Source organism: Dermacentor andersoni, chromosome 9, assembly GCF_023375885.2.
Source record: "Dermacentor andersoni chromosome 9, qqDerAnde1_hic_scaffold, whole genome shotgun sequence".
NCBI classification, from domain to species: Eukaryota; Metazoa; Arthropoda; class Arachnida; order Ixodida; family Ixodidae; genus Dermacentor; species Dermacentor andersoni.
Window position 1 is genome coordinate 36,794,409 of NC_092822.1, and position 12,684 is coordinate 36,807,092.

The 12,684-nt window shown below is 48.8% G+C and overlaps 1 protein-coding gene across 2 annotated transcripts in view; it reads left to right on the forward strand.

Moving 5' to 3' along the window:
- The first annotated feature begins 3,670 nt into the window (after positions 1-3,670).
- Positions 3,671-12,684, forward strand: part of Slip1 (SLo interacting protein 1) — a 189,030-nt gene continuing 180,016 nt past the window's right edge. For both annotated transcript variants that reach the window (XM_055068801.2, XM_072284491.1), the window contains exon 1: positions 3,671-4,532. In XM_055068801.2, the coding sequence (XP_054924776.2) occupies positions 4,512-4,532 (21 nt within the window). In that variant the 5' untranslated portion in view covers positions 3,671-4,511. The remainder of the gene's footprint in view (positions 4,533-12,684) is intronic.

The following is a 12,684-nucleotide window of genomic DNA, read 5'->3' on the forward strand; positions in this document are numbered from 1 at the left end:
AAACCTTTTCTCCCAGATTTTCCTATTTGTCGCCTCCCTAAATACCGGTACACTTTTCATAAGTTTTCGAATTTGGTAACATTTCCGGAATAACTCCCATTCAATGGAAAGAAGAGAGGAGACCATCGTTCTCCAGTAAACTATTTCCTCTCAGCGCGAGAACTGATAGCACCTTTTGTTTTAAATTGTCATTTCTGTTTATTCATTTTCTATCTTTCACAGTTCGTTTCTTAATCTCTTGTTGTTGTTGTTTTTTTTCTTCTTCTTCATATGGTTCCTCTTATCTCCGAAGCTGCGCGTTTTTTGAGCGTGTGTCCCAGGGGCTGGTCCAACCTTAATTCTTCGTCCACACTTGCCCGATACTGGGGGACTCCGCTGAGTCGAACACAATACTGTCACGAAACATGCAACAGAGACATTACGCTCCTACAGGGTAAGTAAGAGACTGCTACTTGTCGCGATGAAGTAGTTCACAGCCAAACTAATCGCTGAAGTCGACCTCGTTTTGTCTTTTAGTTTTAAGCTCATCGCTCGTCGCGCAGAGTCCCCAGTTTCGTTTCGTTTCGTTTTCCTTTCAAGTTTCTTCGCAAGCTACTTCTTTGGCCCCCGTGTTTCAGCCCCAGTATGGGACAGTGCGGTAGAAAGCATTGATTGTATACCCTTCTTAAGGATGCACGTCCTAAGCTATTAGCGTAAAACGCAAAGTCGAAGCATACGTAAGTGACCAAGAGAAAGACACTGCAGACATTCTGCTCCAGAATGAACAACAAAAGAAAAGAAAGAAACGGAAGACGAGGGAACAAATGCAAGCAAGCAAACAAACAAAGCGCCCTACGGATGGGTTCCCTGGGCAGCATTGGCGAATTTAATATACTATTACAGGGAGCAAAAAAAAAAACTGAAGGAATACGGTCTGTACGTAGAAATGGTAAATGAGACAGAAGAAGCGCGGGAGAATAAAGGGCCACTAATACCGTCGACCTCCCGCTATGCACGGTACTGTATACAGCTCAGATGGGTCGGTGCGCCCAAACACGAGAGAGTAATACAAAGGCAAAAGGCCTCAGTGGTAGCTCAGACGCGAAATTACACAGGAGAACCGAAAGACTACTTATGGGCGTCTATTGTGACCACGGTGACGAGCATTTCGGAATGCAAAAACAAAACGACGCTATTGCGGCACTTCATGCTCTGATCCTTCGTTGCATTAAGTGTATATCTTTGATAACGCATAAATAAGTAGACGCCGGCACTGAGAGAATGTGGCCGGCCGCTCCTTTTCGAACGAGAAGCAGAGTGATATAACGCTAGTAGCACAAAATCACAACAGGAAGAATAAACACAACATAACATGACATAGACACATATCCTAAAAACAAAATGCGAGAAATATTGATAGATATCTGTGCTTCGTGTTTTTCAGCCACCACTGCACCGCATGTGATTAGATTTGCTGCATTTAAACAAGGATATATTGTAGGACCATACAGAGGCGAAATTCTCATTTAAGTAATTCAAGGCTGCCTGCTGGCGGCAGGTCGGGCGAGTACACATATTGGTCCGGCATCACCTCTTGTAGAAAACTTTTTAACGAATTGTTAAACACTGCAAGATTTCAGAAAACTCAAGTAAGAAATTTACAACTGTAACTCAGCAATGAAAAACGATATCAGAATTCTATGCACTTCACCTACTAATTTACCGAAAGCGGACAAAACTGATGTATTATACGCCGCTCTGAAGTTTATCCCTAAATTGGGAGTAAACAATTCGTAAATTTAAACCTTCTGAAACACTGTAACAATTTACGTAATTCGAAAATTCATACACAATATTTCTCCTTTTTAGATAATCTAGCAGGCGCCGCTCACAGAACTGCAATGTCTGCTTTTGGTCCAGATTTGCCGATTTGTGAGCTTCGTGCATCTTTCTTTCTTTTTCTTCTTTTTTTTTTTTTTTGCTTATCGATTTTCAGGAACTTCCGTACAACAATTTTAGGCCATAAATCAAAGTGCTGAATCGCAGAGTCACTACAATTTACCCTTCTCTCTCAAACGCAAACCATTTTTATTCAAAACGATTCAGCAGTTTTCTCATGAAAGCATCTCTACCGTTTACATGTATTTCGATTGGGGGCAGTCGGCGTTGCACCGAGCTATGACTAGTTTCCCCTTAACCGCCGCCATCTTGGCCAATCCAGTGTAGGGAGTCGAGCACACAGAGGCGGCAGCCCCGAGTCATTGACTATGCTAATCAGCTGCACTAGATTGTAATCTTGTGAACCCAGGTTATATTGCCGGGGTTGCTAGGTCATGGGACTCAGTCGCGCAACCGATAACCGACTACCCTTACATATAGCCTAGCCGATAATGGACGCCACCGACAACCCGAACGGCCACTTGGGATCCATTTGTTCGCTTGCAGGAGGAGGAGGAAAGATAGAGAGAAGGCAGCTGGGGAAACGTTTGCAGGGAAACAGAGCGATAACCGTTACTTAGCTGTACACAGTAGCGTTCAATTGAAAACCAACCTTGAGCATTGCTTGTGTAAACGCTTCAGTTGTACTACTGCGGTCACTATGCCAGATGTGAGCTGCACTTTACAGTGAAGTAGCTCTATGCAGACATTAACTGTCGCTGCATAATCTGTCTATTTCTCTACAGCGAAGGCTTTCGCTGGTTCTGAAGAATTTTCGGCTCCTTATAGCGTAAAATTTTTCATCTATCATGTACCTTCAAAAGTAAATATGTAGGACAACCATCCCTGCTTTCGAGACTGTTTGTCCAGTTATCAATTTTCTAGTCGGCGCCTTATTTGTTTTTGCATCGTATAAATCACTTTCGAAAAAGCGAATGAAAGGAAAACTGCAAGAACGTAGTTTAGGCGAGACCTTTATTTGTAAGGAGCGTCTCTATAAGACGGTTTGACAAGCTATACCTAACGCCTCCAGAACCACTACCGTACCTGCTGGTTTCCTCAACTCACCGAGCCCCACTGGGTTTTCTATCTCAACACGTTACATTCTTAGATACGACATAGTTTCGAGTTCTACACAGTACCGCTTCATCGTTTGGAAAGAAAAAGAACGACGCCGCGTAGGTTGCGATTGCATCTCCAAAAACTTAAAACACGTAGAAACACACATTCGTTTCCTGCTACAGCGCGTTCGACACCAAGGACCCGTCCTCCCCCGAGTCAGCCCCCAAACTGCCTCGGCTACCGGAGTTCTCCACGAGCCAAGTTCAAGAGCGCCACACGGGTTTCCTCCTCCTTTCCTACGAACACGCTCCTCATCCTAAAACCGCCTCATCCGCGTTCGTCTCCCTCCAAAGTCTGGGAGAGGAGGCCAACGACAACAAACACGAGGGCGAGAGAGGGCACGAATGATGGAGAGGAGGTTCTCAGATAGATGAAGGAGGAAGGAGGTCACGTGGTCTTGTTTCCCGTTGCTCGCTCGTTGTTCGCGCTCTCTCCTTCAGAGAGAAAGAGAGAAAAAAGGAGGCAGAGAGAAATGTTGCGATTCAAGGCTGAGGAGGAGGCAGCTACGGAGCGGCGGCGTGTCTCAGGACAGCGAGGAGGAAAAAGAGAGAGGATATGTCGGGGTAGGAGGGGGGGGGGGGGGTGAGCGGCCGCGTGAGAGAGCCATCGTTCGTAGAAGCGCGTCAGAGACGCGAAAGCAGCGCTCGCGGCTGCGTCTGTGGAGCGCGGCGTGTGATCAACGCCACGCGCCTGGTTGTTGCGGTTTTGCTTGTTTCCGTGGCTGAACGCGAGGGGTTGCTGCTCCTGTTGACTGCCGGGAAGAAAAGAAAGAAGGCGTCAAATCCGACGCCGTCGTCTGCTTCGACACCGCCGTCTGGTACTCTCCTTTCGGATTGCTTCGCCGTCTGCGTCATCGGAGGTCCCGGGATAGATAGTTTAGGCAGAGTTATTAGGACGTAGCTGGTGATTGATTTCGCCGTCAGTGTCTTCGTCGTCGTTCTCTGCCGATACTGCCGTTGTCGCCGTCGTCGACATGAAGTTGTTGTGCGACAGCGTCACGTGATTTGTGTGGAGTGTGTCCCGGAAACCAGATCGTGCCACGCCGAGTTTGTGATCGGAGGGAGTGTGACAAGTTGGCCGCTAGTGGTGAGGCCCCCAACTCGTCGGGTTCGGCTTCGCTCGTTTTCACGCTGGACGGGGGCGGGCTCCGCAATTTTCGTGTGCCGCGAATATTTCGTCTTGGGGATGTTACAGTGCCCGCGTTCTTTCGCAGTCTTCCTTGGCAGTGTGGAGTGCTGTTTTTCTTGTGTGAACTCAAGCGTCAACGTTTCGACAGTACTGAGCGGAAATTCGAGCAGCGTCTACTTTTGAGGGTTTCGACGCGACGTGAACTAACGGATTCTCACTCATCTTGCGGTGGAACCCGGGGAATGTGAAGCTTTCCACGCCGCATTGGATTTGCATCGGCTTCCTCGTCGACTGCACTCGGACCCACTTTCTGCTGACCAACAAGCGACGCGGATAAATCAAGCATGGATTTTGTCGTGCTAAGGGTAAGTTCCGTTATCTTGCATTGCTCGCTCGTCGACAGAGATGTTACCTTGCTGCTACAGTTCACTTTCTTATAGGTTGAGGCTTGCAGCAGACGATAATTGAGAGATCGTAAATGGAATGCAATCAAGCGAAACTTAAGTTTATTCACTGCTCCTGAACGAGCGGCGTTCTGACAAGTAACCATCTTTTTCGGGTCTGCTTGTACGGTTCAAATCGCATTCTCCCACATGTCGCGGCTCGTATAGCGGGTTTGTACGCAAGAATATTTCAGTTTGTTGTCTTTTTTTTTTCCTAATCTTGAGGAAATGCAGTTCTCGTGTGCTCACGCCGATTCGAGCGTGACCGACGAACATCTGCTACGCGTCGTATATTGCGGATTAATCAATAAACCGTGAGTTTGATTGACAGCATCCTCTTCCACGAGTTCGTTGTTACGCAACCATCCCTTGGTTCTCCGTGACGCTTGGCAACGTGTTTACCTGGCAAACGCAATTTTGCGTACTTTGCTTATGCTATTTCTACGTGTGCGCCTGCATGCGGGAGTATGTTTCTGGCCGTTTGTGTTATACGTGTAAAAAAAGAAAACCCAGTGGGGCGTGACTTCGATCGTGCAGATGTTTCGCATCAACGGTGACAAGTACCCGCGCGGTCTTACAAAAGAAAGAAAAAAAGAAAGAAATGCATAATGAAAGAACTATTTGACGCGATCGAAGCGTGATGCTAGGGAGCCGACCAACGGCTGTCTGGCTTACCGGGACGTCCTAATCGTGAACTATGATTTGCTTTTAATTTGACAAGTGCTCGCGAAATATTGGCGCCAGGTGGCCACTATTTCACGAATGCGTCTACCACAGCTTTGCGCAGCGTGGTCCGTACAGCGCGTAAGCGAGTGACGCCCATATTACGACGGCCATCACTGATGTTTCGCCAATTGGCACATTTCAGTGCAGGTGCGTTGCCGTTCACTTATACCTGTATAAAGACAACTACAATTCACATAAACGACTCGTAGCACTTTTGCAAACTAGCGCGCTTCTCAGGAAATTTGACGGAAGTGACGTTTCAGCTAAAATTGCGCCCGCGGATAAGTATCGGTATTGCAACCTAATCGCGTGATGCCGACTTACATCGTGCGTGCGACGTCGAATAAAAACGAGAAAAAGCTTGTTTTCACGACCATTTTAATCACGCGGCAGGTCGTTCACCTGCTTCCTCGTTTTCATATTCACAATAATCGCCTTAATTTTCGTGTACTAGCTTAGTGTTCTTATCGCGGACATTCCTGGCGAATTTTCCGCGAAGCCGTACAGGTTCCGTACGAAGTTCAAGAGCGATAAGATCTTATCGCACCCCGTACGCCGAATGCTATGGGGGCCAGGGAACGGTGACGAGGGTGAGCCGAGGAGGACGGTGGTTTGATGCACGCACTCCTCCTACGCGCGCCCAATGTTGGAGACCATGGGGAAGGGGGGGGGGGGGGGGTGAGAGCGCGTCTCCTCCTCTAGCCGTGCTCTGGCTGCTCAGGGCTGTCGGCGCAGATTTTAACCTTAATTCGCCGCCCGCGCGCGCTATCTGACAAGTAATCTCCAGCGGGTGCAAAGGTAGGCGAGCCGAGTTGGCTGGTGGCTGCATGTCCGCAGTCTTTCTGCGCGCCTAGCACAGGAGGTAACGCAATCTCACGTTTTGGAGACGCGTTGAAGCGAGACGCAGCAGAAACGCTCGCTCCCTTGTGTTTACGCCCTTCATCGCGTGAGCGCTGTGACAACCGGTGGCCGCAGTCGTAGAGTGAGATCTGTTCGTCTTCGCCTACAGTGCGTGCGTGGCGCCGTTCTTGTCAATTAAATCGGGAGGAGAATGTTTGCTGCAATTCATACGGCCGATACGAACTTAACTACGAACGTTACTTCGTGTAGCTGTATAATACTTTGCTATCGCTATCAATGCTTCGCTTTTCGAGTTCGAATGCAATATACCCAAGTTCTTTTTTTCTTTTTTGTGCAGTTTAATGTGGTTGGGAGTAGCTCAGGGCACTGCAGTTCTAAACAATCAGCTTTAAACGAGAGGGTCGGGAGACCACCAAGAACGACAAGAAAGATTTCAAATCGTTGTTAACGTTTCAGAACTCTGCCCCCCAAGGGAGCCTTGTTAGGCCATGTACATTGTTCTTGTTATGCAAGAATAATAAAGCACAAACATAGGTTGTTTAACGAATCAAATCAATAAGAGGGTATGCATTTCATAGCTTTCAAACAGTGGCCTACTTTTGCTATATGGCGTTTCACTGCACACTGGAATAAAAAGAAAGAGCTCGCGTTCAGTGGCGTATTTTCCTTCTCGAAGCGAGCGCTATGTAAACTGAGGTTTCGCCACTTTAAGTCGATTCACGACCATTCAGGCAGAAATGATGCACCTGCTACTTCATATGCGCCAGAAGGTCGTTTGTTCTATATATCTCCAGCGTCCAGCCAAGATTCACGCGCGGTGCAGTTGCAAAGTAAAAAGAAAAACGAAAATAAAATAACACAGCGAACGAACGCAGCGAAGAACCCGGGCCACCGTTAAAAAGAAATCCAAGTTTCCTTGTTTCGTTCGCAAAGCGAGCTCGAACCCCCTTCTTTCCTCGCCTATATCCGCTTGCACGCTCTAGCACGTACGAACACACATCCGGTGGTCCTTTGCACCGGGACCGTTCCCTCCTTCATCAAACAAGAACGTAACGGCGCATTGCGTGCGGTCCCCAGACATAACTGCGAGCCATTCCTTACATACGCTAGCGTCCCCTCTGAAATACTCGTGAACTTTTTCCTCCTTCTCCCCTCCGCGTGTCTGGGATGTGCGAAGTGGTCTGGCGATTACATCTCCGCGCCTATCTGCAATCGGCGTGCGTCCGATTCAATTCGCCTCGTTTACAGCTTCGCGCTCCAGACAGTCCTGCCCTCTCCCCCCCCCCCTCTCACCCCTTCGCCCTTACCGAACATTCCTCCCTCGGGGCTCGTAAGTAAATATATCGTCGTCGGGCCACGTCTGCACTGAACTGCCACTTCTTGCTTCGTTGAACAGAGCAGGTTCTCCAGTCTCTATCTCTGTTATTGCTCTCTATTTCTTAAATTGTTTCTCTTTTTATGTCAATACCGCACGTCGTTGAATACCAAAGTTCTCGATATTTCCAAAAACGTCCTGCTGCGCAATCTTTTATCGTTCCGATCCATCTAAGTAGGTGAACCGCGTTGTTATGGCGATAGTTACCGCAATGCGATTGGGGTTCCCCAAGAAGTAGCGGTGCCGGAATAAAGCGCACGACTATATAGAAAAGAACCGTTACGTGCGAACAGGCTATGCCACTGCGATGGGATTACGTTTTCTAAATTACGTTAAGAAATACTTTATGCGGCAGAACACCGGAACCTGAATAAGTATGGCCCAGAATACAAGAAAGCATTTGCATATCTATGACGTCACATTGACATCATGAACGCTGTGCAACAGGGTGCGTAATTCACTCCTCGTTTGATCTTAAATGTCTTGTTTCTTTTGATTATTATTATTATTATTATTATTGTTGTTGTTGTTGTTGTTGTTGTTATTATTATGTTGTTGTTGTTGTTTACTGCTTTAAGAAGTGTCAAAATTGCTCTCACTACACGTGCCAGCCTCCTGGACGAAAGAGAAATTCCCCTTGGGTGGCAGCAACCTTTCTTCGGAAAAGAAGCGTGCTACGTTTTGGGGCAACCTTCGAACTTTGACCCCTTTAACCCGCCAGAGGGCTGCGCTACTCCTTGCGGTCATGGCACGGTGCTTCCATGCGCGAAAACAGTGCGTCAAAATGAAAAAGAAAGCAAAGAGAAATGCTACTTCTTTTTTTTTTTTCTAAAGCTCCCCCACGACGTGCGGCCTCATTTCTCACCTGATCACAACCGCTGACGCCCCACAGCGGTGTATACACAATCGCGCAACTGCTGGCTCTTTTAGTTGGAAGCGCGCCCTTATACGTCATCGTTGCCTGGCACAGTGTTGTCGGCGCGCAGTTGCATCTGGCGGAGGCAAACGCGCACGAAAGCCGCGGGGTTTCCTCGTGAAGGCCACGTCGTTAAGGAGGAAGGCGACTGGTTTCTTTAGCTAACTGTGAACGTGGAACGGACGGCTCTCAGACCAGAAAGAGAGTGTTGTTAAGCGGTCAGTATGCGCAGTTGGATGCCGGAGAACTGTTGGAGGTGCTTTGAGAGTGAGCATCGTGGGAATGGGGGAGGGGGGACTGGTCATGTCGCGTGCAGTAACTGTCATCTCTGTCTCATTAGAAGCGTGCACGGATGCAGAAGTTACAGAATTATCCTCAGCATCTATCTGCGGATCAGCGGAGCGTACGCATAGGTGCGGAGAGCTTGCGCGCAATGTGAAGCATCTCCGTGGTCACGTGTTTTTGCGAATGCAGGCGGCCCTAACCCATCATTCACAGTTGCTCAATGGCTAATCGTTCAGATGGCCGCAGAATGCGAAAGCAATCGATTGCCTCGCTTTCGAAGGAGGGGGGGGGGGGGGTAAAATTGCCGCAATGTTAATCCGGAGCCTCGTATAGGCTACGGCGTCTTTCACAGCCTGCAATGTCGCTCGGGGACGCCAAATTCAATTGTACAGTGTATCAGCCCCTCAATCAATCAGTTAACTACGTACTGTACCACAACCCAAAGTCCACCCCGCCCCATTCCCAGCAGAGTATACCACATAGGCGAATGTACGCCGGCGTATAGTCACTCTGCTTTTTTCAATAAAGAGCTTTATCTCGTTTTCACAGTGTGCGCCTTGTCTGCACATGCGCACTGAAAATCGAAAGAGAGACGCCTTAACATGGCGCCTGTGACGTCACGCGCCAAGTCGTCCATGCACATGCACTGCGCGCCTCCCGTTTACGCATGAGCGTGCACTTCGGGCTCGCGTCCTGTAGATTTCGTACCGCTGCTCGGTTCTCCCCGAAAGAGAGTACACAAGCTAGCCCCGGCGCGCCGCCCCCCCTTGCCCCCCCCCCCCCCTTTGCCCCCCTTCCAGCCCACCGCGCGCGGAGGCCATTTCGGCTCCGCTAACGAGCTGCCAGAACATCGCCGACGTGCGCGAGCGCGCGGACGGATGACGTCCGGGGAGCAGCTAGCGCGCGAGTTGTCGTCTTCGAGTCCGCCTACCCCCCCCCCCCCCTCGCCCCCCCACCCGCGCGCCCCCTCTTCCCCCCGTTCTCGTCTCTACAGTCTCGCGAGCGCGTCTCGTCGCGACGCCGACCTCCCACGTGGTAGTTTAGCCCGAGGTAGAGAATAATGTGTCCAACGGCCGCCGCCCCGGCTGCATGCGGCGTTCTCTTGTAACGAGCGTGTAAAAGACGCCGGCTGCGACCATTAGGGCGCTTTATCTTGACGTGCCACTTATTCATCGCCGTTACCTTACGACGTCATGCCGAGACGTTGTTGGAACTGTTTATGAAGAGCTAAACTCGCGACGTCTGGTGACGCGCAGTTCTTTAAGGGAGCGCGGAAGGGATACTTTTTTCGGCTTGTCACGTTGATTGCGCTAAACGATATATATTCGGCTGCCTTCTGACCCCTTAGGTAAACGTGGGCGTACCATTATGCGAACATTGTAACATGTTTCGCCGCGTTCTCGAATTGGCCATCTTGTCAGCTCTGATTGGCCCAGACGGCTGGTAAGGCTTCCCTGATTGGCTCAAAACGACGCCATCAAAGAATTCGACAATATGGCGGAATTTGACTATGTTCTCAATGGCACCTCTGCGCCGTCCTTGGCTTCGATACTGTCTTCGCGAATCACGGTGTTTTTTTTTTTGCCGGCTCTGACAGAATAGGAGGTGTCCAGACGTTTACGATGTGTTTCCGGCTCCCAAAATTGCTTCCGCCGTTGTTAACCAGCAAAAGCATCGCCTTTAATATTCCCAATTTAATCCAGAGGGCACCACCCCATGAGGAGTGGATTTGGGCACCACCTACTGGAACAAGACTTATGAGGGTCGCTGTCTGCTTGACCGTCTGTTTAGCCTTCTATACACAGGGTGTTTCAGCGAATACACTTTCAGAATTTTTTAAAAGTTGCCTGTGGCAGTTAGCTCAATTCTAGTTTATGAGCCGGTCTACTCCAAACGGCGGACACTACTTGCAAAAAAATTGAAATGCTAACTTGACTAATTAAAATGAATTCACTAATTACACTTTATCTAATTATAAACTATATTGCAGTTTACAAATTCTAGCAGTGGACTTCACAAGGCGGATCCACTTGGAACGAATTCTCAGGACGACGCCGATTTCGAGAGATCAATTCCCGAACTTTGCGGAGAAATACATTGGCGTTCCAGTTACTTGTGTGCTTCAGTGCATGAAACGACGCTTTGGTAACAAATTAACTGGGACGCCAATGCATTTCTCCGCAAAGTTCGGGAACTTATATCTCGAAACTGGTGTCGTCCTGAAAATTTGTTTCATGTGGATCCACTTTGCGAACTTCACGGCTATAATTTATAAGCTATAATTACAATATGGGCCACAATATAGTTAGTTAGAAACTTTATTAGTGAATTCTTATTAATTAGTTGAATTGGCATCTAAATTTTTTGTGCAAGTATTGTCCGCCGCTTCGAGTAGACCAGCTCATGAACTAGAATTGTGATATCTGTGACAGGCAACTTTTAAAGATTTTCGAAAGTGTTTGCTGAAAACCCTTGTATACGGCGAGTAATGGAGCAGACAGATATCGATTGATCGCTACCGGTTACCACTGCGACTTCTCTGCGGATTTACGCGTGCGCGTATTCGCATGTGGCCTTTTTAAGAGCAAAGCTTTTCTTTGCGAACCTTGCCGGGTTTCTTGACCGTGACTGCGTCCTGGCTGTTCTCTTGCCGAATACGCCACCCAATCACAGCGGAGTACGCACGCCGCGCGTCCTGCTGAGTTCCTCGCACCACTACCAGATGGCGCTCACCCTCACACCTCCAAGGCAGTGGCTGCGCCAGCCGTGCGGGGGGGGGACAGGGAAAAAAAGAACAAGAAAGCTCGCCCTCGCGCATCCGTAGTTGCACGGTAATGAGGAAGTAAACGTTTCCGATTCGAATTGCGATACGTAGGGTATTAGCATGTTGCGTCTGAAACCGTGATGCGTTCAAGGTGACCGAGGTACTCGCTAGTAGTCAGCAACTCCGTTTAACAAAAGGCTCGGTATAGTTTGTGTGCGCTTGTGTAAGTGTGTGTGTGTGTGTGTGTGCGTGTGTGTGTGTATGCGTGTGTGTGCGTGTGTGTGTGTATGCGTGTGTGTGTGTGTGTGTGTGTGTGTGTGCGTGCGTGCGTGCGTGTGTGTGTGTGTGTGTGTGTGTGCGTGCGTGCGTGCGTGCGTGCGTGCGTGCGATCGTGTACTCGTGTTTCGACTCTTCATGTACTCACACAAAGGTTCGCTGTAAATAGATTCCAACTCGTCGGATCTGCTGCATCTTTTTTTTTTTCTGTGGCTTTAACGAACGTGCCTCTGTTCCTTGCGAGAGGGACGCCGACCTCCCACGTGGTTCTTCCTTACGAAAAAAACAAAAAGAACAGCAAGAATGTGGTCAGTGCCGCCGCGGTCTGCGGTCGGCGTTCGTAATAAGCGCGTAAAGACGCCGGCGTCCATTACCACCCGCCAGGATAAGGGCGAAGAGGCAGACGAACTCGTGGTCACTGCACTTAGTCACGAAGTCAATTTGGGCGCCCAAAAAAATAACATAAAAAAAAGAACAAGCGCAGGAAAAGAAGCAGCAGCAGACGACACGTACACCGCGGCGCGGAACCGTGCCGTCTGCAATATCGTTCCTTAATATATCCTACCCAGCAAAGTAGCTCACATAGAGTTTCCTACAAAGATCACTAAGGGGATCTGTGGCGCTACGATCGCTTCCCATTCCATTGCCACGATGGAAAATGCGTGGTGTTCTCTAATCGTCGCGCTGTGGCTATTATTTCACGTTACTCATATTGTATGGCGTTATTTACTTCGTTTAATCTCTTTTTGCGGATTTTCCCCAAGAAGTGGTCATTTTCGTTTTCCAAACTCACAGAAGGCATATCTAGTCGTCGCGATTTGTTCTATTTATAGCGTAACGTTTCGTCGGCAAGGTTAATCGATCTTGCAGA